Source organism: Falco rusticolus, chromosome 16 (genome assembly GCF_015220075.1).
Source record: "Falco rusticolus isolate bFalRus1 chromosome 16, bFalRus1.pri, whole genome shotgun sequence".
Classification (NCBI taxonomy): Eukaryota; Metazoa; Chordata; class Aves; order Falconiformes; family Falconidae; genus Falco; species Falco rusticolus.
This window is the reverse complement of record NC_051202.1, coordinates 438676-462947: the sequence shown is the minus strand read 5'-3', so window position 1 is coordinate 462947 and position 24272 is coordinate 438676. Positions and strand designations below refer to the sequence as shown.

The window sequence follows — 24272 nt, the reverse complement described above, 5'->3', positions numbered from 1 at the left end:
ACAATGACAAAATGGAGCTATTTGTGCAGGGGGCTACAGGCACCTCGGAAGAAAGGCCTTTATTAAAGGAGCTGAAGTTTTGGCATTGAACAGTAGCTGTCATGATATAAACCAGTCAAGGCTTCCACTTGTTCCTGACCCATCAGTTTATAAGGAGTGACTCGGTCTGAAGGCACATTATCATGGGGCCAGGGTGTCGGGTGAGACCCAGAGCACCCAGTCGCAGCTGCCCGGTGCCGAGAGCAGCCCCACGGTGTGTGCAGCAGCCGCGTGTGCCAGGGCACGTGTGCTCGAGGCGTGCGCGCAGGGCAGGCCCCTCCCGAGGCAGTGACATGGTGAGCGGTGCCCAGGGGTGCAGCAGGGAACAAGGGGCATGCTAAAGTGTACGCGTGCTTGCGTCCTGTCCTGAAGTGGGACTGGCAGGCAGCCCCCCGCTGATCCCCCGTGCTGGATCAGGTCTGTCCGCTGCAGGGGATCAGGATAAACTGGCCCCACACTCAGCCCTGGGGCAGAGGGAGCAGGGCTTCCCAACACAGGGGGAGGAGAGCATGAGGGGCAATGGGAAGAACAGGCTGTGGGGTGGGCTGGCCGGCCAGCCGTAATATCCTGCTCTGTGCTCCATTCTTTTCCTTGGTCATCCTCTTGAGGCTGGAGTTCACCCTTCTCTCCCCAACGCTCATGTCCACCCAAGATTCAGTGCAAGTCTGCTCTGGTTTTACACCTCAAGCTCACCTTGTGAGGCCACGGCAGCTTTGAAACAAAGCTAAGGTTGTTACTTGCTCCTTGTTTCTGCAAGAAGGGAGGGCTGCTCCAGCAGAAAATGAGCAGAAATCTGCAGTAAATTAAGTTTTGGAAGTAATCCACTCTCTGAGGATTTGGAGACAAGAAAGAGAAAATGGGAGTTTTAATTTGTATTTATTTGGCAAAAGAACCTGTTCCTTTCAAATTGTGATGGCTTTTTCTGTGGCAGAGGCTGAAACACTCTCTGCAGCACTCATCCAAGAGGGCGGTGAAGGCATCTCATAGAAAAGGGTTGAACAGTTGCTCTGAAATCCTGTGTGGACATTGAGATACAAAGGGGAAAACCAAGGGGAATATTGACAGCATTTTTGTGATGACAGCTGATCTGCCTGCACGGAGAGACTGATCCAGGCTGACCAGAGAGTCATGCTAGTGACTCTGCCACGGTAGCTCCATTTCCATAAATGTGTGAGTCATATCTCAGAGGATGGAGAAGGCAGTGTGATGTTTTTCAGAGCATGAGCAGCTTTTAAATATTTGGTTAATATGTGAGCTGTGACCGCGGCTGATGTTGGTAGGCCCATGCCGGGGTCACTCATGCATTGCTGGTAGGGCCCATGCAGCTCGGAGCACGGGAAACAAGTGAGGGATCCCTGCTAGATGTTTGAGGAAAGGCTTGTTTAGGATTAGGCTGTGTATTGTGAGTGCCAAAATCTGGCTTCTTCTGTCTTGAGGAGTTGGCTCTGATAAACGGTTCAGCTCTTTTCCATTTGTTAGAGAGGTTTGAGATTTAATGCATATTTTTTGCCAGTCCTGGCAGCAATTGCAGGAAGAAAAATACATGTATATATATATTTGCAGACAGCAAGCAATATAGAGATTCGTGTATTGCCTGAAGAATTACATTTGCAACACAATGCAATTTATTTTGTTATAGAGCAGCCTTCCTGTTCAATAGCGGCCAGGGCTCCAGGTTGGCACGCAGAACAGCACGACGCAACTTAAGCAAGAAATTCATCGCAATGCAGAAAAGCTGCAGAAATATGTTGTGAATGTGGCCTGTGGTTACTGTCCCTCAATGACACCCAAGCAAACAGGTTCAGTTTCTGAAAGCCTTGTTAGACAGCTAGGGTGCTTGATGCATGTTTGGCCGTGAGCACCAAACAAGGAGATGTTTGGGGTTCGTGTAAGTGCTCTAACGAGGAGTGCCAACCGTCTTACACCTCCTGGTACCGGCTCAGCTCCTGCCACCCTCCAAGAAGCAGCTGGCCGGAGCGGGCTTTGTTGCTCCATCGAAGAGCTGTTGTTGCACTATCAAAGTGAAATTGTCTTTATGTGTTAGTGCCTTCTGATCTCATGGTCATGGGAAAAGACTTGGCAAAGATGAGCAAGTGTGCCAAGGTGGTGAAGAGGAAACCAGATGTAGGAGGCAGAATCCCAGGGAAAGGATGGAGGCAGGAGTGGAAATGGTGCCTTCCCATTAGCTAGCTCTCCCACTTGCCCTGGTGTGAACTGTGCCTTTTGCAGCTCCTGTGAGGCAGCTCTGCCCCCATCTCTCACTCTCCCTGACAGCTCATGCAGGCTGCCTCACCTCCGTTTCCAAGATTTCTCATGGCAGACTAATATGCCTTGGAGGTGACATCCCTGGTGGCTTGCAAGTAGTGAGTGCAGCCCTGGGGTCGCCTCAGCCTTCTGGAGTGTGTGCTCACCTCAGTGCCAATAATCAAACTAGTGGGTTTGCTGTAAGGGAATGTAAAGTGGTGCAAAGTGGTCTCCAGCCCCTCGGTTCTGGCATCTTCCCTTCCTCCAGCAGCATGTGTGCCCTGTTGTTAATGTGGAGCAGCGCAGTTGCAGTTCTCTCTCTCCACTTGCAGTTCTCAGGGGCTGCTGGCAGGGTAAGCCCTAACACTTCCTAGCATGAGATGGTTCAATCAATGTGCTTTCCGTATCGCCTGGTAATTGTTTCTGTGGCTGTAGTTTCCTTCACAGTTTGCAGTGCCCAGGTAGCTGGGACTCCTAATATTCCCCTTGAATAATTAAAAAGGGGGCAGCCCAGACTTTGTCCCCTACTAAAATCCTGCTCGCTCAGAGGCAGGAGGAGCAGTTGTTCACTGTGACATGGTCCTGGCACAGAGCAGTCTAGGATGGGCAGGGATGGGAAGGACAGGAAAACATAGAAACCTGAAAGAAGCGATGGGCTTTTAGTTCCCAGTGATGACCTCTGCTGCTGGATCTGCATGGGTGGAGGGGATATCTCAAGGGGACAGGCCCCTTCTGTCTTTCTGTGCAACCATGAAGGGAAGAGCTCAGGGCTATGCCACCCTCGCCAGCTGACAAAGCTCGCCCTTGCCGCCCGGGGCCCAGGCTGGCAGTTGTGTGAATGTACCCGGAGTTTGGGGGGCTGGAAATGCAGAGTCATTTCAAGTGAAAGGAAGAACATGAGCAGCAGATTTAGCAGGTAGCAATGGGATTTGGCAGCCAAGCAAAGAGCATAATATACATGGCTGACTTGGATGTAATCCACCGTTAACAGTATTGTAGGGTACGAATGTGGAAGGGAACCGGGTAAGACAATGCAGCGAGGAATAAAGCTAAGATAGGGTAATGGAAGATAAACAGGTCGTAACGATCCGAATCCTGCCGATTGCTTTTTCCCTGTGAGCTTGTTCTCACGCTGCCATCTATTGGTGTCAGATCAGATTGGAGATGGTCTTCTCATCCTCACAGGTGGAGGTGGTGATGGGGGCTGGTGGAGTTGTGGCAGTGGGTGTGAGCCCATCTCGGGTCTCATCTGGCTTCTGCCGCTCTTCACTGTGAGGCTCCTGCATCTCACTGGGCCAGAGGCGAACATGACAGAAGGGCAGGCAAGCAGCGTGGGAAAAGCAGTGTCACCTTGTGAATGTGCTCATGGTTTTCAACAGGTAAACACTTTCCAAGCTGTCCTAATCACAGACGGAGTGTCATCTTTTGCCATATTTAACTACCATGAAATCAGCTGGACCACAGGGACAGCCAGCGGAGGGGACCCCCTAACTGGTCTTGGTGGGGTGATGGCCCAGGTGAGGCTCTTGTTCCCATATCCCCACCTCTGTTGAGCTCTCAGATGGCTGCCTGTAGCTTTCCCAGTGTATCCATGCTCACTTATGCCACTCGGTCCCTCAACATCCCCAGCACTGGACTTGTAAGCCCACTGCGGGGCACAGTGGGACAAGCGCTCCAAAATTTGATGTCAGCAGCCTTGTCGCAGCCAGTCCATCTGCCTGAGGGGGGTGAGGTTCCCTGCGTAAGGGGAGCCTCCGTCTGTCTCCTCCTTACTTTATCTTGGCCATGCAATACATATACCCATAGATCTCAATGTATGTACGTACATATAGATGTATATATATGTACATAAATCTGTAAATATACTTCCATACTGCTTGTAGTACTTGTTGAGCTTTTCACTGATATCCAAACTACCTGAAAACTGAAATCCCTGAAAAGAGACTTTAAAATTAAAGAAGATACACTCGGGAGTTACTGTGGGGGACAGAGAAGCACAGAAATACAGCACTGCTTTCCTGTAGCAAAGTTGTGTGGTGAAATTTGCTCTCTCTGTCTTTTAGGCTGGCTTCAATGGTGGAAATGTCACCAACTTCTTTAGCATCCCAGGCTCCAGAACTCCTGACATTGTCAATATTGAAGAAACAACCAATGTTAATGTTCCAGGGCGCTGGGCTTTCAAAATAGATGGCAGGGAAATAGATCCAGCCAATGGTTGCAGCCTGAGAGGTAAGGGGGGAAATGGCATTGCTTTTGTTCAAGTTTTGGGGTGCAGTGTAGCAAAAGGTAACACTGTGGGGATGCTGGTGGAGAGCTGCCCGTCTGCTCTGGGCTGCTGAGTGATTTGTGGTTTTGCCAAGGCATCCCCTTGAACTGCAGCTGCAGGGACAGAAACATGCGAGCAGGGATGGGGTCCCATGCACATCTCCAAGTTGCTGCATGCCGTGTGAAGTCATCACTCGACTTCCAGCAATGATCATCAGTCTGCCCACAGCAAAAGGCTAATGCCTTGAAGAGTGGACAGAGAGCTTTGTCATTTGTGTCAGCGTGGACAGAGAGCTTTGTCATTTGTGTCAGCATGGCCACGTCTTGTTTGATGGGAGAACATCCTTGGCAGTGTATGTGAAGGAGCCATTGTCAGCCGTTATTTGGCCTTTGTCTTGGCTGGCATGGCCTGGGTGTTGGCACACTCACAGCTGGCCAGACCCAGCACACAAGGTGTGTTTGCAGCAGATTCTCAGTGTGGATGAGACCTGACTTGGTAGCTCTGAGAAAACTGAGAAGGGTCCATAAATACTTGAAAGTCTTCTGTGTTCTCAGTGTTGCTTTCAACCACCAGTGAACAAAAATGTCATAGGTGCTAGTTTCTTTTTTTTTTTTTTTTCCTTCCTGGGATTTTGGTACCTTGGTGTTGCTGTAAGCCTCCATTTCTTTAGCCCAGGAGAACCCTAACCCAAAGTCAATCTCAATTCTTTTTCTGTGATGCTGATGGTGGCAATGGGAAAGACTTGGGGACAGCAACTTCCTCTTGCTCCCAGAGTAGGAAAGCTGATGGTGTGGTCCCATTCCCCTTGTTTCTGCAGGAGGAATAGCAGATTTTCTGGGCAGGACAAATGCCATGTCCCTGCACTAGTTACAGTGTCTGTGCAGGTGTCACTGACAGCGTGGGCGTATAAAATTATTAATAGATGCAACAGCGACTGCGCAGGGATTCTGCTGTAGAGAGATTATTGCATTGCCATTTGACAAATAAAACTGTCAGGAGCCTCCACTGTGCTCCAGGGGTCTTTCTAGCAAGAGAGGATCGTCACTTGCTGACGGACACTGGAGATGTCACCATGCGGTGAGGCATGCGGCTTCTTTATGTCCTGGTTTAGGACTTTACCAAAGAAGGCCCATGAGACTCCGAGGCTCTTGCAGCCTCAGCGAAGCTTTCAGGTCCTACTGCTCCAGCCACTTTGGCTACTGACCCCAGGGAGAAAGGCTGGACTTTGCAAAGGGGCTGACAGCCAGTCTCAGCTTTGCATATGACAAGGGCAGTGTGGCTAGGGCCTGCCGCTGGATCTGCGTTTCATGGTGGACAGCCAGTTGCCCTCCATGAGAGGAGATGCAGCACAAGGCGCTGGAGGCTCACCACACCTAATGGCACTCATTTGCCCAAATCCCCCTCACCAGGACAGGTGGTGTGGGAGCCCTCACTAGTGGGTCTTGCTAAGAGGAGATGTTGTTGCAGGGAAGCAGAAAATAGCTTTTTTTGTAGGAGGCAGGGAAGAGAACAAAAAGTTTAGGAGAGGTAAATTCAGGCAGCGCACACGGCGGAAGCCACGCGCATGAGAAGTGTGAAAGATGGCCATATGGAGGAGAGGGAAACTCTCACGGGTATTTGCCACCCTTGTTCTCCCATCTTCTCTCTGCCTCTCACGTCTCTCACCAGGCAAACCTGCCTCCCTTTATAGTACCGCCGTGTAACAAGTCTGCTCAGTCTATTGCTGTGTGATCACTCTTCGTTTTCCATCGTCACTGGTGTATGGTGTGGAAGTTACTTATCAACAGCTCTTTGGTTTCATAACTACTATGAGCACTTTCTGAATGGGAGTGAATTGCTTCTGGGCCACTGATGGCAGAGTCATTCTTCAACCGGCAAATATGAATGGAGGAATTATGGAGATGGCAACAAAGACGAAGGACTGCACAAGTACAGCAACAATGCTGGAAATGACCTCCAAAAGCCATGACCTTTACCAGTGGAGTTTCCCTTTAAGAAAACTGCAAAAATGGCTCTTGTGTACTGAGATACTGAAGCAAAATATGGGTGGTGGGTGTCCGAAATGGAAGGAATAGCCTTCAAGTTAGCCAGCCTGCACAGTGCAGCACTGACCCTGGATTCGTGGCAGTGCTCACACCATCCCAGGGACTTGTGGCATGGGTAGGACTTGAAGGGGACGCACTGTACATTGAAAACGAAGCTTGTGATCGCAGTGCTTTGCTGAGTGGCTCTTGCTGGGAGTCTGAGCAAAGAAGGCAGCCGAGAAGCCTCGTATCAGGTGGCAGTCTCAGTCACAGGGCCAGCAGACCCCTCCAAGGACTGATGTGGTGCAGTTAATGCATGTTTCTCTGTTTAGAGAAGTGATGTAGCATGGGTTTTTCTCTTTCTGTCTTTCTAGGACAGTTTCTCCGTCAAGGGGAAATCTTCTGGGACAATGCCAACTGCACCACCAAGTGCCGCTGCCTGGATTTCAACAATGAGATCTTCTGCCAGGAGGTGGCTTGCAGCCCCTTTGAAGCGTGCGAGCTGAAGACCAAGTTCTTCCAGTGCGTGCCGGTGGAAAGCAGCACCTGCGTGGTGTTTGGAGATCCACATTACCACACCTTCGATGGCTTCCTCTTTCACTTCCAGGGTTCCTGCTCCTACCTCCTTGCCAGGCAGTGCTGGCCAGACTCCCAGCTGCCCTACTTCAACGTGGAGGCCAAGAATGAAAACCGAGGCGGCTCCTCCGTCTCCTGGCTGAGGGATATTTTTGTGGAGGTCTACTCACACAAGATTGTCCTCCCTAAGGGCAGCTTTGGGAAAGCAAAGGTAAGAGCCCTACTGAAAGGGGAAAACTTGCTGGGTAGAATCCTCCGAGGTTGTGGCTGCAATGGCAGCCTGGAGAGCGTGAGATGGCACTTCTGGGCTCCAGGTGTCCCTCAGGGAATGGGCACAGGTAACAGGCATGGAGGAAAATGCCTGTGGCTTACCAATGGCTGTCCTTCTGTGCATGTCCCTAATGCTAAGACCCCATAACAGGGATGTACAGCTCCTGTCCGTGTCCCGGTATGACTCCTCTGCTATTTCATGTGCCAGGTCATTCATCTGGTGTTGTTCCCACAGGTGGATGACTTGGTGGTGTCCCTACCCATCTCTCTGGAACTGGGCGCAATAAAAGTCTACCAAAGTGGCTTATCTACAGCCCTGGAGACTGACTTTGGCCTGCTGGTGACCTACGATGGACAACACTATGCCTCCATCTCTGTTCCGGGCACGTACATCAATGCCACATGCGGTCTGTGTGGGAATTACAATAAGGACCCCGAGGACGATACCCTCCGCTCAGACGGGAGTTTGGCCGTGTCCGTGCCGGACCTGGGCGAGAGCTGGCGAGTGCCGCACCCTGAGCGAAAATGCTCAGCTGGCTGCTGGGACAACTGCAGCCTCTGCGACACTGCCACCGAGTCTCTCTATTTCACCTCCGAATACTGTGGCTTCATCAACAAGAGCAGTGGGCCGCTGTGGGAGTGCAGTGCCGTTGTGGACCCCACTGCCTTCGTCCACAGCTGCGTCTATGACCTCTGCAGCAAACGGGATAACGGCACCAGCCTGTGCCAAGCCATCCAGGCATACGCTGCAGTGTGCCAGGCCCTGGGCATCTCGGTGGGAGAGTGGCGCACCCAGACGGGATGCAGTAAGTGTTCGCATGTGTGTGCCGGCAGCCTTCCCCTCTGGAAGGGGAGCGATTTCAGGGGTCTGTCCATGTTCCAGCAGTGCATGAGATGAGGGGGCAGAAATCCAGGGGAGGGAGTTGTCCAAGGCAATGGAGTTGGGCAGGAGCCGATCAGTCCCTCCTCTCCACAGCATCAGACTCTTGTGCCAGCAAAAGGATGGCACAAATCAGGCACGAGGCATGAGCTCCACATTGCTCTGCAGATGGTTAGCCACCACAATGAGAGATGGAGGCTGGACTGGAATGGGGACTGGCCAGCAGCATGCTTCTCGGCCCGCCCTCCTTGCTTGTGGCCTTAAATAGCTGTGGGTGGCTCTGGGACTGTTTTGGAGAAGCTATTGCTTGCATGAGAGGAATGGCCAGGGAGGTGCTGGAAGGAAACGCAGGCACCAATTCTACCATCAAGTGAGGCTCCCAGGTCACTTTGTGTTGTCTCTGTTATGGGTCAATGGGAAAGAGGCAACTGGCCCTGAACCATGGCGTAATACAGTCCTCCTGTTGTTTGTCTCCCCTCTGCTCCCACAGTGACAGCCGTGCAGTGCCCAGAGCTCAGCCACTACTCGGTGTGTGCCAGCAGCTGCCCCGCCACATGTTCGGACCTCACGGCCCCGCTTGCCTGCACATCCCCATGCATCGAGGGCTGCGAGTGCAACGAGGGCCATGTCCTCAGCATGGACCGCTGTGTCCCCGTCCAGAAGTGCGGCTGCGATGTGGATGGCCGGTACTATGCCATCGGGGAGTCTTTCTGGGCAGTAGCAGACTGTACAGTGGAGTGCCAGTGTGAGGATGGCGGGGAGGCCAGGTGCTTTAATACCACCTGTCCCGAAGGAGAGGTCTGCTCCATTGAGAATGGCTACCGGGGCTGCTACCCCAAGCGAGAGAGCCTGTGTTTGGTGGGGCAGAACCAGGTGCTGCAGACATTTGATGGTGTCACCTTCCCCTATCCACTGGAGCACTCCTACACGCTGCTCAAAACCTGTCCAGAGAGACCAGACTTCATCGAGGTGGACATCAGCCAAAAGAAACCCGGATCCGCTCCCAATGGACCACGTGTCGTGCGGATCCAGGCAGTTGGCCAAGAGGTGAAGATTGGAGGCACCAGCCTGTCAGAGATCAAGGTAAAGGTGCTGCCATCAGGGCGGCCCACCCCAGGGCTGCAGTGGGAGGTGGTGGCTGGTGGTGTGATCCAGTGTCACTTTGGAGAAGGGCTCGTGGGTCTGTGGCTCTGAATCATTCCTCCAGGTCAGGGCCTCAGGCACCCTGGTGGCACTCGCAGGCAGCCTGCGTGGGCCATTGCTGTGTGGAGGCCCTTTAGGTGCCTGCGAAGTTGTCACTTGGTGAGAGTCAGCTCTGGAGGCTTTCCTGACATTGTGGTTGTCTCCCATAACTTGTTTTTTCCCTGGAAAGACAACCTCGGTGGGGCAAAAAGCAAGGAAATAGCTGTATGCCTTCAGTCAAAGGAGGCTCTGGGCCTTGGAGGGTGGGTCTGGGTCAGGGAGTGTTTAGCGTACCCAGCGCAGTGCGACCAGCAGCTGGGAAGGATCATTCAAAGTTGTGTCACCCTCCCTGAAGCATCTTGATCTGCTTGTTACTGAATGTAGGTGAATGGTTATGATGTGGAGCTGCCCTATTTCCACCCTTCTGGCCGCCTGGAAATTTACCGTAGTGACAACGGCACCATGATGGAGTTGGAGGGGCTCCTGGCTATCGGCTACTATGACTCAGGCCTCCTAGAGATCCACCTCTCCACCACCTACTTCAACTGCACTGGGGGCCTGTGTGGCTTTTTCAACGGCAACGCCAGCGATGAGTTCTGCTTGCCCAAAGGCAAGTGTACGGACAACCTGGAGCTCTTCCTGGAGAGCTGGACCACGTTTGATGAGATCTGCAATGGGGAGTGCGGGGACCTCCTCAAGGCTTGCAATAATGACTCAGAGCTGCTCAAGTCGTACAGGAGCCGCTCCAACTGCGGCATCATCAACGACCCCACCAACAGCTCCTTCCTGGAGTGCCACAGTGTGGTCAATGTCTCAGCCTACTACAGGACATGCCTCTTCCGTCTCTGCCATAGTGGGGGCAACTTGTCGGAGCTGTGTGACTCGGTGGCACGCTACGCCAGTGCCTGCAAGAATGCCGAGGTGGACATTGGCCAGTGGAGGAGCCACAGCTTTTGCCGTGAGTCTGCCAAAGTTTTCAAGTACATGGGAGTACATGGAGAAGGGGACATTAGACCCCATTGCCCTCAGGCAAAGTCTTTTTGTTGGGAGCTTGTGGGTGTACAGAGGTAGAGTAGCTTTTCTTATGGGATGCCCAAAATTATGGGCTCTCTTCCCCACCATCTCCTCTCTCGTCTCCAGTAGGTACCCCTTACCCACAGGGTGCTCCTCTGTGGTGGAGCTGGAATGCACTCAATAGCAGAAGGGCTCTTTGGGAGGGAGGCCCTGACCCAACAGCACTAATGGCAGCATTAGATGTTCAAGGTCATATGAAGAGGTAGGGGCAGAGGTACCTAAACGCTGGCAGTCTGGGGCAGTTTTCCTACTCTCTTCTCTACTGGTCAACCTAAGGTCAGCTTTGCCATTGGAAGAGCTATGCCCAGTAGAGCCTTCTACCATGAGCAGAGCCAGCACGTATGAAGCGTGCTACTGGGTAGCATACAGAAGGGAAAGGGGAACTGTGGTAGGAATGCAGCGTCTCATGAGCCCGAAGGCCAGGCAGCGCTGCTGCGTGTACTGACAGTAGTTTCTAGCCAGCAGAGACAGATTTCCCAGTGAAGTGATTTCAGGGTGGCATTTCAGGAGGCATGAGAAGTTTTATGATGCAGTGTAGGAGCATTCCAGAGCTTCAGATGGTTCTTACAGTGCTATACACCACCACCAGAGGATAGTTTGAATAACGCTTGGTTTTAGCTGTCACTGTAAACTTGCCGTTGATGGGAAAACTTTCATAATTCAGAAATGAATGTGAAAAATGCCCAGCGTGGAAGTACATGGTGGGGAGGCAGCCCCCATCTCCACCACAGAGGTTTGAGGGAGGCATCCGTTCAGGAGCCCTGGCCTTGTACCCTCCAAAAGAGCAGAAGAAGGTGTTGCTCAGCATGTGGCAGGACAGGGCTGTGATGTGAGGAGGGTGATGGCTGGGAGGAGAAGGGGTTGCAAAGGGGAGGGGAAGAGCCAGTGGGTGGCAAGGTGCTGGGACCATTTCCCCTCTTGCTTTTTGTCCCCCTGAATCAGCCACCACTCTCCCCATTCCCACCTTTTGCCTGTTTCCCCACCCGGTGCTGCCCTGGGGCTGCTGGAGCTAGGAGCTCACGTTCCGTGTTTGTCGGCCCTGCAGCTCTCATCTGCCCAGAGAACAGCCATTTTGAGGAGTGCATGAGCTGCGTGGAGACCTGCGAGACCCTGGCCACCGGCCCTGTCTGCGCCGACACCTGTGCAGAGGGCTGCCAGTGCAATGAGGGCTTTGCTCTCCGTGGCACCCGCTGCGTTCCCCGCAGCGAGTGCGGCTGCAATTTCGAGGGGCGCCAGCTGGCCACCAACCAGACCTTTTGGATGGACATCGCCTGCCACTTCCTCTGCTACTGCAATGGCTCCGACAACAGCGTGTATTGTGAGAATGTCTCCTGCAAGGATGATGAGTACTGCCTGGAGGAGAACGGCCTTTACTACTGTCATGTCCGCACTGATGCCTCCTGCATCATCTCCGGCTATGGGCACTACCTGACTTTTGATGGCTACTCTTTCGACTTCCAGAGCAGCTGCGCATTGGTCCTGTGCACCACGATCGCCCGACCGAGGGCAGAGCGCTCGGACACTTTCCCAGCGTTCACTGTTACAGCCAAGAATGAGGATCGGGACACCTCTCTGGCCCTGTGGGTGAAACAAGTTGAAGTAGAGGTCTTCAATTACAACATTGTCATCCACCGTGCTTACAAATATACTGTGCTGGTGAGTGCAGGGCCGTGAGAACTGTGGTTATTTTCCCCTGCTGTGGCTCCCAAACGCAGAGTGATTCTCTAGCCATGAGGCCTTAGGGCTTGCAAGATTTTCCGGGGGTCAGGAAGTGCATATGCTTGGGCTTGTCTGTAGGGTGCTGCCAGGCACAGTTTTTGGAGGGAGCTTCTGTTGTGGCTGCTTTGTTTTGGATGTAGAGGTGAGGTTAGTGAGGACCTTGCTCTGGGAGTGCCAAGCCGCCCTCATACGTGTGTGTCCTCTTGTGGCAGCTCTGATCATCATTCCTACTCATGATGCGTCTTGTTTCCTTCCCTGCAGATCAATGATGAGCGTCTCTACCTGCCCCTGAAGCTGGGCCAGGGCAAAGTGAACATCTTTGCCTTTGGCTTTCACATTGTGGTTGAGACCGACTTTGGGCTGAAGGTGGTGTACGATTGGAAGACCTTCCTCTCTGTCACCGTCCCACGCAGTTTCCAGAACCTGACCTACGGCCTCTGTGGCCGCTACAATGGCAACCCTGAGGATGATCTGACAGCAGCAGGCGGTGTGCCAGCTGCCAGCGTCACTGAATTTGTCCAGAGCTGGGCGAAGCGGGATGCATTCTGCCGTGTGGGCTGTGGTGACCGTTGCCCTGCTTGCGGGAAGGTGGAAGGCTTTTGGAAACCCCAACAGCTCTGCAGCCTCATCCCAAGCCAAAGCGGCGTCTTTGCTAAATGCCACAGCAAGATCAGCCCCAGCTTCTTCTACAAGAACTGCCTCTTTGACACCTGTGTTGATGGGGGAGCCATGCAAACAGCCTGCAGCTGGTTGCAGAATTACGCCAGCACATGCCAGACACAAGGCATTGCCATTACCGGCTGGAGGAACTTCACCTCATGCTGTAAGTGCCACCCTGCGTCAGGGTCCTTCTTCTCTAGAGGTGCTTTCTGGTGTTGCCCCTGTAGCTGTAGCACTTGCTGGAGCTCAGCCTGTAGAGAGGTAGCAGAGTACCATATGGAGCACCAGCAGGTGCCAGCTACCTGTGGACCATTGACCCAAAAATGTCCCGGGTCCCTGCAGTCAGCGCCTGGGGATGGCCCCGGGGGTCCCCTCTTTGCCTGCCAGATAAGGGGGCAGTCGACAGAGCAGCGAGGTAAAGTAGCACAGTGGGTGCACACATAGCCACTGGCGAGCACACCAGACCAACCTATCTGCAGACCGGGGAAGGGGAGGCTGACAGCCGGGCAGCCGGTCCCTCCTACGCTTTCTGCGTGAGGCAGAGGTGTGGGATCAGGCCTGGGGCGCTACGCTCTCTTGGAGTTGTTACAAACTCTGTGCAGTATAGCAGGAGCAGGGATGGAAAGGGGGAATCCTCAAGTTCAGAAGGTGTCAGCCATCCCTCCATTGTTAAACAGGAATTATATTAGCCAGCTTCAAAGCCAGGAGTATGTGTTTGCTCTAATGAAGCTGCATGCTCTTGTCAATAAGATTATGATGCGATGTTCAATTAGACTCCTGAGGATGGGAGCCGCAAGCCTCTCTGGCAGCCAATCTATCTGGCAAATCAGATGGGAAGTAATTGTCTTTGCTAACAAGACTGAAAATTAAATTTATGTCATTCTTCCTTCTAACGAGTAAACCCATGGCTCAGAAGGCACTGCTGTCACAGAGCAGGGGTAGCAAGGCTGCTGACCAGCACCCCGCACACCAGATCTGAAATGGTCCCCAGAAGGGCATGGGGAGAAGTGGCCTCAGGCACCTTGCAGGCTTCACTCTCGAGCAGCCCAGCAAAAAGAATGTGATTCTCCTGGAATGTGTCCCCACACAGAGAGCCTGGAGGCTCCGTATGCTGCCTGAAAGGCCCCAGGGCCAGCACGATATGCTTCCTACAGGGCAATATTAGTCTGCTGTCAGTGAGCAGGCTTGTTTGTGGGAGGGCAGAGAGCATGGGGAAAGGGGTCTCAGGGGAACTGGTGTGCAGCAGCTCAGAGACAGTGGTGAGTAATGGAGAAGTGTTGCTCAGCTTGGACTAGGAAGCTGGCAAGTGGTGTAGGATGGAGGAATGAAGGGTGCCTTTTCCCTTCAGTTGTGTGCCCGGGAACTCTGGGTCCCTCTCTGGGCAATGTGGTCCATGTTAACTATCTTCAGGGGAGTTAGCAGCCTGGTGACACCAGCAGCAGGGATTATGGCCCCATGCCGGGTTGGTTTTGTTCGGAGAGCTGATCTGTATCCATTCTGTCCGCTGGTGACATCGCAGCCGTCAGCTGTCCCCCCAACAGCCACTATGAGAGCTGCGTGTCCCTGTGCCAGCCCCGATGTGCTGCCATCCGGCTGAAGAGTGACTGCAGCCACTACTGCATGGAGGGATGCCAGTGTGACCCTGGGTATGTCCTCAACGGCAAGAGCTGCATCCTTCCCCACAACTGCGGCTGCTATTCCGATGGCAAATACTACGAGGTACGTTGCTCACATCCTTCTCTCAGGGCTTTCTGCCACCTTCTTTCTGGTATTTCTGGGCAGAGTCTTGTGACCTGAGCAGGGATAGCAGTCCGGCCAGGCCAGTACCATGTGTCGTGCTGGGTCCGTTTGCTGGGCTTATAGCCTAAGTCAGAAAGAGCGCTCTGCAGGGCTGGAGGGACAGGTCCTCTCCTTCATCAGCGTCACGTGTGTCTGCCAGTCCATGGCCATGCTTGGGGATTGCTCTGAAGTGTAGTGGTTTTGCATCAAGCAGAAGCAGACGGAGGAGGGAGGAGAAAAGGGTGGTGACTGGGAAGACTGGCTTTGATGAGTGCCAAAGTCCAGCACTGTATGATCACATTGTTCCAGGTATTCCACACAAGACAGGTTTACTGTTTCACATGAAATACTTATTTGTAGCTATTGGATGTTACTTGGGAGTTTGATTCAGCAGGGTGTTGTACCGGTGGCATTGCTTGTATTGTAGTGGGTTGTATTTTGTGCTGGTAAAACTGTTTTGCACAAGGTGTCTTTGCCAAGCCCTGCACCCATAAGGGGCCAGTATTGGGGTACTGTCGTATGGGGACCCAAGCAGAATGGGGGGTGGCCAGCAGGGCTTGAGAAAGAGATCAAGGATCTATTTAGCACGCTGTGTATTCTGTGCATGTACAAGAGGCAAGGGAGGTTGTGGTGTCAGTGGAAACATGCAGCTGCCTCCTGCCTGTGGGTAGCAGAGATGTTGCAAGGTAGGTGCAAGCTGCAAGCATGTTCTTTGCGCCTTTTCCTCTGTCCTTGTTGCCTGCTCTTGCTCACCACGTGGCAGAGGGGCATAAACCTTGGCCCAAGCGTCCGCAGAGGGTAGGGCAGGGGTTCCTGGCCCTGCTGGCTGGTGACGGGTCCCTCTTTCAGCCCAAGCAGCTCTTCTGGAATGGGGACTGCACCCGCCGGTGCCGCTGCTTCCGGCGCAACCTCATCCAGTGTGACCCACGGCACTGCAAGTCGGACGAGGAGTGCGCCCTGCGCAACGGCGTCCGTGGCTGCTTCAGCACCAGGAGCTCCTTCTGCCTGGCAGCAGGCGGCGGCGTCTTCCGCACCTTCGACGGGGCCTTCCTCCGCTTCCCTGCCAACTGTGCCTTCGTCCTCTCCACCATCTGCCAGAAGCTGCCTGACTTCTCCTTCCAGCTCATCATAAATTTTGACAAGTGGTCGTCGCCCAATCTCACTGTCATCTCCCCCGTGTACTTCTACATCAACGAGGAGCAGATTCTCATCACTGACAGGAATACTGTCAAGGTAAGGTCTCAACCAGCTCCCAAGCAGAGGAGATGGTGTCAGGGCTGCGCAACAGTCTCTGCGAGGGCCATGGAAGATGCTGTCAGTGGCTTGCATCCCCACCCAGGCAGGTCTATGGGTGAAGGATGTCATCTGTTGGGCTTTGTGGAGGGATGCCATCCAGGACAAAAGGGCCAGCAGGAGTCGAGGCTGTCTGTAGCCTGGGGGTTTATAGTCGTGTACCCACCCCCCTCGGTGGTACAGGCCAAACTGTGCTTTTGAGCAGAGGGCAGGCTGTCGCTGTGGTGTTGCTCAGTCTCTGAAGGACACCGTCTGTGGCCTTTCCTGGTGAATGATGAGATCCAGGCTAGAGCCTCTACATGTGAGTAGGGTTCCCTCTGCGGCGCAGCTGCATTTACAGCAGGCATTTAAGGGAGGTGGTATGCTCAGAGCAATCCATCAGGCTGGAAGGAGGAGGGTATGCCGGTTCCGGCCAAATACAAGGTGGTGTGTTTTCATGGCTGGGATAGTGGGAGGCAGTCATGGAACTGTTTGCGGACGGCTCACGCTTGCGTCCATAGGCAGAGGAGGGATGTCAGCCTCGTGTCCCCTCCTGCGCCAGGTGAACGGCAGCCACGTGAGCATCCCCTTTGTCACGGGGCTTTCCACAAAGATCTTCAGCCAGGAGGGTTTCCTGGTCATTGACTCCAGCCCCGACATCCAGATCCGCTACAATGGCTTCAATGTCATCAAAATTGTCATTGGGGAGCGGCTGCAAAACAAGGTGTGCGGCCTCTGCGGCAACTTCAATGGCGACCAGACAGATGACTATGCAACGCTGCGGGGGAAGCCGGCGGTCAGCAGTGTGGTGCTGGCGCAGAGCTGGAAGACCAACGGCATGCAGAAGAGGTGAGCGGTTGGACAGCCCTTCCCTGCTGGGCGGGAGTGGGGGTGGGGCCAGCTGTGATGGGAGCCCCCGCGACATGTCCGGTGCCCACAGCTGCAACGAGCTGCAGTACTCGCAGTACGCCGCTTCCTGCGACAACGTCCAGATCCAGGAGCTGCAGAGCGATAGCTACTGCCTGAAGCTGACAGACATGAAAGGCTTCTTCCAGCCCTGCTACGGCCTCCTGGACCCCCTGCCCTTTTACGAGTCCTGCTTTCTGGATGGCTGCTACAATCACAAGAAGGTCCAGCTGTGTGGCTCACTGGCTGCCTATGGCGAGGCCTGCCGCACCTTCGGCATCCTGGGCACTGAGTGGATCGAGAAGGAGAATTGCTGTAAGAGAGCTGGGGGCTGTCCAGGTCAAGGGGAGCTGTGTCTCGCCGGGACCGGATCCAGTGGGAGAGGGACCACTGGGGTGGGAGTGGCCCATGACAGTCAGAGGCACCCACCCCATGGTCCGAGGGTAAAGATCGTGTTTGTGCTCCGTCTTGTGCTGTTTAGCAGGAGTGGTGGAAGATCCCTGTGTGGGCGCTGACTGCCCCAACCGCAGCTGCGAGCTGGACAACGGCGGGGAGCTGTGTGGGTGCATCGAGCCACCACCCTATGGGAACAGTGAGTCTCTGGTCCTGGCACCAAGCGGCGTGGGCACATGTTAGGCTGTCATACCACTGGAGCTCGGGGAAGGAGGTGCCAAGGGCTGGGACCTCAACTGAGATGGGGTTTCACGACTGTGTGCGGTTCAGGACAGGAGCAGGTTTTCTGGAGTGCATGTTATAGGCATCTGTGGCTTGGGAGCACTTTGAGCAGTAGGGATGTCGGGTGGGCAGGGTATGCTGCAGGAGATGATTCCAGCCCATTTCTGCTGCTGGGGAGGGGGGCCGGCAGCCTGGGCCTGTGGTGCCATTTGTGGTGACCTGACGCTGTTCTGTCTTCTCTAGCCACCCATGACATCATTGATGCAGAGGTGACCTGCAAAGCTGCCCAAATGGAGGTGTCCATTTCCAAGTGCAAGCTGTTCCAGCTGGGCTTTGAGCGCGAGGGGGTGCGGGTCAATGACCGCCACTGCCCCGGCATCGAAGGGGAGGACTTCATCTCTTTCCAGATCAACAACACCAAAGGCAACTGTGGCAATGTGGTGCAGGTGAGCTGGGCACAGGGTACCCGGGGCTGGGAGTGGAGGCCAGGCTGTTCGTCTTGAGTGTCTTCTCATTCATGTGAACTTGAGGGTGGAGGAGGCAGGGGGGGAGTGTGCCTTTGGCAGGCAGCATGATGGAGTGACAGGGACCCAAGAATCAGCTGGTACCTGGGACATGCACATAGCTCTGACTGTCAACTGGGGCACCTTCCACTTGGGCAGTAGGTCATGGATGGGCTTTGTAGTGTGCATGGTCATTCAGTGCAGTGGACACCTTCACCTTACTGACTGGCATCCCAGTCCAGAGATGCAGGAGGAGACAGAGGAATAGTTGGGAGGCTGAGGAGAGCAGTCTGTGTATTCTGAGCTGTTATGTGCAAGGAACTTGTTGGCATGGGGGACATTGAGGCTTCATGCCAGCCAACAGTCCTTCTCCACAGCAGCCTGCTCAACACTGGGGTAAGGGCAGGGTTGTGCATCAGTGCAAGCAATGTTCAGGAGGTGCTTTCATGGGGTGGGGGCTGGGGAAAACAGAGGCGAGTCTTGTAGAGTAAGCCTAGCGGTTCCTGGCCCTGCCATACTGCCCCCTTTCTGGTCAAAGGCAGCAGAGGCAGCAGCACCCTCAGTGTCACGCAGCTTGTTTAGGGGCCAAGGTGTTAGGAGCAAGGGAATACAGAGGGCCGGTCTCGAGCAACACACTGTGTCCCTTCTGCAGTCGAACAGCACACACATAGTGTACAAGAACACGGTGTGGATTGAGAGTGCAAACAACACAGGCAACATCATCACCCGGGACCGGACCATCAACGTGGAGTTTTCCTGTGCCTACGAGCTGGACATCAAGATCTCCCTGGATTCAGTTGTGCGGCCAATGCTCAGGTAGGAACCAGGACGAGCTGCGCAGCCTCTCCCATCACATGGGCTCAGGAGCGCATGGGCGGAGGGTGAGGTGGTGAGGGTCCGAAACAAGGTGCTGAGCTGGGGGTTTGGAGCCTTTCCTCTGTCTGAGCCATTATGTTTTCGTCATCGTTAGCGTGATTAACCTGACGGTGCCGACGCAGGAAGGGAGCTTCACAACCAAGATGGCCCTGTACAAGAACTCATCCTACAAGCACCCTTACCGGCAGGGCGAGGTGGTGCTCACCACCCGAGATGTGCTCTACGTGGGGGTCTTTGTGGTCGGGGCTGATTCCAACCACTTGATCCTGATGCTGAACAAGTGCTATGCGACACCCTCACGGGACAGCAACGACAAGCTGCGCTACTTCATCATCGAGGGAGGGTGAGCAACCACAGGCCAGGTGGCCCAGCACGCCCTGTTGGTTTTCATCTGTTCAGGAGGGTGCTGAAAGGGGTGATGGCATCAGTTGGAGTGGGGAACCTTTTGGTCAATGAGACAGTTGACCAAGATCTGGAAAGGGTGGGGAACAGAGTAGCTTGCGTTAGTGCAGGAGTCAGTTCACTTAGTACAGAGGTAGTCAGTGGCCCCACATGTGACAAAGTCCCAGCTGTGGAGAGAAGTGGCCTTCCTCACGTCGCCGGTGCCATGGGTGTCGGGGCATCTGTAGGAGACAGGGGTATTTTGGGAAGCAGGAGTACAACAAAGTCAGAAGTGCCAGAGAAAGGTCGTGCTACAGAGGCAGGGCACGATGCCCTTGTCAGAGGAGGCAGGCACAGTCGGATCTAAGTGTGCCACATTGAGGTGAGGGGCTTTATGGGGATGGGGTGAGTGGCACCCCTCAAGGGAGGGTCCCAGTTATGGGAGGGCCAGGCCAAGCATCTGTGCCTTGTGCAGGTGCCAAAACATGAAGGACAACACCATCGGCATAGAGGAGAACGGGGTGTCATTGACATGTCGTTTCCACGTCACCGTCTTCAAGTTCATCGGGGATTATGATGAAGTTCACCTCCACTGCGCCGTCTCGCTCTGCGATTCAGAGAAATACTCCTGCAAAATAGTAAGTGGGACAAGTGCTGAGGGATGGGTCGCTCGCTTTGCAGGGCTCTGGCAGAGGGCGGCGAGCCCGGATGACCCAGCATCAGAGAGGCAGCCGGAGATGTAGCCCTAGGGGTGAGGCCAGGAGGGTCTCATGTCCCTCTAGGCACTGGGAGGAGAGCCCCGCCACGGGCAGATCGCCTTGGGACCCGTGCTCTCTGAGCCTGGTCACAGGGCTCCTTCGGGAGCTGGAGGGGGCCCAGGCAGGGGCCAAGAGTGATGGAGGTGGCATTTATCCCCGCGTAGAACTGCCCTCAGCACACGAGGATGGCCAGCGCGTTTGCTGAGGAGCCCAAGGAGCAGATCATCTCAGTGGGGCCTATTAGGAGGAAGCGTAAGTGTGTGTGACCCCAGGAAAGGCTGCGGGGGTTTGTCTGCCATGTGGGTCAGGCCCGGTGGTGTGCTGTGGGGCAGTGGCTGGGTGCGGCAGGATCCTGGGGCACTGGGACAAGGCTGTTCCTTTGAGCAGAAATCAGGACAAGTGCAAGACAGGGGGGGTTTGCTGCTGGGAGATGAGGGCTGTGGGTGCACGGGTGCCAGTCGGATGGGTGCAGGCCACATCAGGGGTCCGCCTTGCTCAGGGATGTGAATTCCTAGGGGTCTGTGGGTGGTTGCGTAGGATACAGCGCAATGGTAGCATGGGTGGCGGGAGCCTGGGGTGGTGTGGGGCACTCAGTTTCTGGCCACGTGGCCCCATTCTGGGGGTGCTCCTCTTTGTCTTCCCAAAAGGCTGCCTAGAGAGTTGTGAGCATCAGGCTAGGTGTTGCTTTGGGGTCATGGGGGTCGATGGGGGCCTAGCTGGGTCCTAGCAGCATCCCCATGCTGTGTGTGATGTGAGGGTGTGCCTGGCAGGTGACGGGCATGCTCTTGTGGGCCCCATTGTTGTAGCAGGGGGTGTGGGTCTTAGGCAGTCAAGGATCAGGGGCTTGGGGTCTGGGGGCATTACTCAGATGTCCTCCTTTGCTCTTTTTGCCCAGGATCGGACTGGTGCGAGGACAACGGTGGCTGTGAGCAGATCTGCACAAGCCAGGCAGATGGACCCCTGTGCAGCTGCGTGACGGGGACACTGCAAGGGGATGGCAAGAGCTGCAGGGGCAAGTACTGCGGGCGGCACAGCAGAGGAGCCTGGGGCAAGCATGACGGGGGGCTTCCGAGTCCAGGGGTGAACAGTGCAGGGAAGGTGGCTGGAACATGCAGTGTGTCACAGATAGGAGGGAGGCAGAGAGCAGGGGGACAGAGGTGCCTGGTGGCATGGCACCTGAGGGCCGTGAGGCCAATGACGGCAGACTTTGAAGAGCTGGCAGGCAGTTGCAAGGGTGGTGATGCCATACAGCATGGTGCAGGGCAGTGGCAGGGTAGAGACCATGGATAGAGGCTGGAGGACAATTAGGGGGCTTGTGAGAGAGGGGCCCAGCAGCAAATTGCAGCTTGCGGGGCACCCGGGGGGGAGGGTTGTGCCAGGGCCCCAGCTCATGTGGGTCTTGTTGTGTTGGCAGCCTCCAGCTCTTCAGGGGAGCACCATGCCCGTGTGACCATTCTGGTGGCAGCCCAGCTGTGGCTGCGTGCAGCTCTGCGGGACCTGACCTCGTAGGCATGGCTCTGCCGTCCAGCAATGTACTGTTCTCACGTCAGCCTGAGTCTTTGTAGGGTAGGAGACAGCACCCCCACAGTGGCCAAGCTGCCGACGACCCGTTCTGCATGGAGGTGAGAGAGATCAGATGCAGACCCGGACATGAAGGTGGCACACAGCAAGCACAGCAGCAGCGACAGCGAGGCAGAGCTGGATGTTTGCTGGCATCGATGTGGGGCTTTGGCGGGGGGGGGGGGCGGGTTGCAGGTTTCCATCATTGGCGTGGGAGTTGAGGGGTTATTTTGCAGCTTTTCCCAGGCTTTCCCTTGTAGCATGCACTGTAGGTGGCCTGCAGCCCTGTCAGTAGTGCGGGATGGGATGGAGTGCATGCTGTCCCCTTGCACAGGTGGCTGCAGGTCTCCATGGTCCTCAGGAGCTGCCGTCGGTGACTCAAGAGTGCATGGACTCAGCCAGAGGTAGGTGTTGCAGCCAGTTGCAGGCTGGAGTGCTGTGTTGTCATCGGACGCTGTGACACTTTGGAAGTGTGTCGCCCTCCATCTCTCCAGAGCACAGGTGGTGTTTGAGGTGTGTGGTGGAGGGCTGAGCTTGTCCCCAGGGGTCTGGGAAGCTTGTTCGTGCGCTGCAGTGGTGGCAAGCTGGTACCAATGTTTGGAAGGAGGTGCTTTCTGGTGGGCAGGAGCAAGAGCCAGAGAAATGAGGGATGAAACTACCTCCCATGTTTGGTGGTGTGCCACAGCGGTTTTTTGAGGGTGAAAATGTGCTCAGGGTCCAGAGGCATGGGGTGGTATTGGGGTGCCCAGGAGGAGAGTTGAGAGCAGTCTTGGCATGCTGGTGGGTGGGTGGGTGGGCTGTCTGTGTTGGTGTCTTGTCTTGTGTTTGTACTTTGTGAAATGGCTGTGTGGGAATAAAAAGTGTTGTAATCCTTCGTTAAGATGTGTGGTCCTGTATGATGATGATAAGGATGGGGAGATACCGCATGTGGTGTGTGCCAGAGCCAAGGAAGGAGGTGCACCTGTGGTTTATTAGGTGGATGGGATGGGGCAAGTAGTAAGCTGTTGTGGGAAGGGGGCACCCAAGTTCTCTGCCAGGTTTAAAATTTTCAGTGTAATGAGAAAAAAGGACAGCAGAGTTGCTTCCTTGCTGAGGTTACTCTAACCTCAGTTCCTGGAAAAATTATGAAGAAGATTATATTGGGTACTATTGAAAGGCATTTAGCGAGTAATGCAATCATCAGGCACAGTCAGTGTGGGAAAACCTCCTATTTAACTAATCGGATGTCCTTCTCTGATGAGGTCAACTGCCTAGCAGATGAAGGGAAGGCAGCAGATGTAGTTTTTTCTGGATTGTAGTAAGGGTTTTGATACTGTTCCTCACAGCATCCTGTGGGCATGTAGACATGATGGTGCGGCTGGGTTGGGTGTGTGTCAAGGGGGCTGTCAGGGTGCCCGGTGTGGAGGGAGGGCTGTCCAGCAGCATGTGGCTGCTGGGTGGGTGTCCATTTGTCTACAGGCAATGTGTGGTAGAAGCTGGGGCGCTGGCCGACGAGGCTGGTCGGGGACATGACCAAGTCAAGCAGAGGTGTGGGGTCTGGTGCTGTGAGATGGAGCTGGGATGTAGCGGAGAGCATGCAGAGGAGACTGGGGCAGGAGGAGGGCAGCTGGTTCCCCTTGCCTTGAGAGAAGAGGTGTGTAGTGGGGTGTTGTGGACTCTCTCTGCTTCCTTTCTCTGCCTCTTCTCTCTTTGCTTGTCTGCTTATGCTATGCTCCCTTGTCTTTCTCTGCTGTCTTTGCTCTCTGACTTACCTCTGTGCACTCTCTGCCTTGCTGTGCCTCTGCCATACCTCACCCTTGGAAATGGTGAACTAACCCCGTCCGTCTGGCTGTCTTTGTTGGGGGTAGCTAGCTAGCTAACTGGCTATGTTGTTGGAGGTGGCTAAGTCTGTTGCTGCTCTTGATGACTGGGTGCCTGGGCAGGGGGGTGGCTCATTGAGGAGTGCTTGGCTTCATTGGTGGTGCAGGTGGCAGAGGGACACTGAGGGAGGAATGCCTGCTGTGACTGTCTTCATTGCTGTGATTGGGGTGCCCAGAGGAAGGTCAGTGGGTGAAGCAGGGCAGCCAGGCAGGTGCCCAGGCAGGCTGTGGGAGCTGCCCAGGTGCTGGAGCCACAGCCGCATTGCCAGGCCAAGTCCTCCCTCCATTTGCTTCAGTCCCTCTTCTGGTGTGCTGCTTTTGGCTAGGCTAGAATTATTTTTCTTCATAGTAGTAGTCCAGGGCTGTTTCAGATCTGTGCTGAAAACAGTTCATCCTGTTTTGCTTTGCTTGCGTGCGTGGCCTTCTGCTGTGTGACTATTAAACCATCGTTTTCTTGACCCGCTATTTTTCTCACTTTCACCCTTTTGATTCTCTCCCCTATCCCGCCAGGGCAGAGCGAGTGAACAGCCGGCTAGGTTTAAACCACATCTCGCTGCCACCTTCTTCCCCCTCTACCCCTGCTCTCTGCCACAGCCATGCTACCACGCTGCATGCCCCCTGAACCATCTGCTCCGCAACATACCTACATGCCACATCACTCGAGCTCCCAAGCAGGGTGTGCATACCAATACATCCAGGCAAATGGGACTGCTGTCCTGCCTCACTGGATGTGAAGATGACACCACCATCAATGCAGAGACCCCACGCT

At 54.6% G+C, this 24272-nt stretch overlaps 1 protein-coding gene across 5 annotated transcripts in view; it reads left to right on the top strand.

Annotated features, from left to right (window-relative positions):
- TECTA (tectorin alpha) overlaps positions 1–22031 on the top strand; it is a 31488-nt gene extending 9457 nt beyond the window's left edge. For 3 of the 5 annotated variants that reach the window (XM_037409658.1, XM_037409656.1, XM_037409657.1), the window contains exons 7-26: positions 3663–3800; positions 4347–4512; positions 6948–7360; positions 7655–8225; positions 8790–9382; positions 9866–10439; positions 11601–12211; positions 12536–13097; positions 14454–14653; positions 15563–15946; positions 16548–16834; positions 16926–17206; positions 17373–17483; positions 17810–18012; positions 18722–18885; positions 19040–19288; positions 19802–19964; positions 20249–20336; positions 20980–21096; positions 21499–22031. In XM_037409658.1, the coding sequence (XP_037265555.1) occupies positions 3663–3800; positions 4347–4512; positions 6948–7360; positions 7655–8225; positions 8790–9382; positions 9866–10439; positions 11601–12211; positions 12536–13097; positions 14454–14653; positions 15563–15946; positions 16548–16834; positions 16926–17206; positions 17373–17483; positions 17810–18012; positions 18722–18885; positions 19040–19288; positions 19802–19964; positions 20249–20336; positions 20980–21096; positions 21499–21593 (5970 nt within the window). In that variant the 3' untranslated portion in view covers positions 21594–22031. Of the gene's footprint in view, positions 1–3662; positions 3801–4346; positions 4513–6947; positions 7361–7654; positions 8226–8789; positions 9383–9865; positions 10440–11600; positions 12212–12535; positions 13098–14453; positions 14654–15562; positions 15947–16547; positions 16835–16925; positions 17207–17372; positions 17484–17809; positions 18013–18721; positions 18886–19039; positions 19289–19801; positions 19965–20248; positions 20337–20979; positions 21097–21498 lie in introns of those variants that run through there. The other 2 variants (XM_037409659.1, XM_037409660.1) reach the window with 2 other exon arrangements.
- The last annotated feature ends 2241 nt before the right edge of the window (positions 22032–24272 follow it).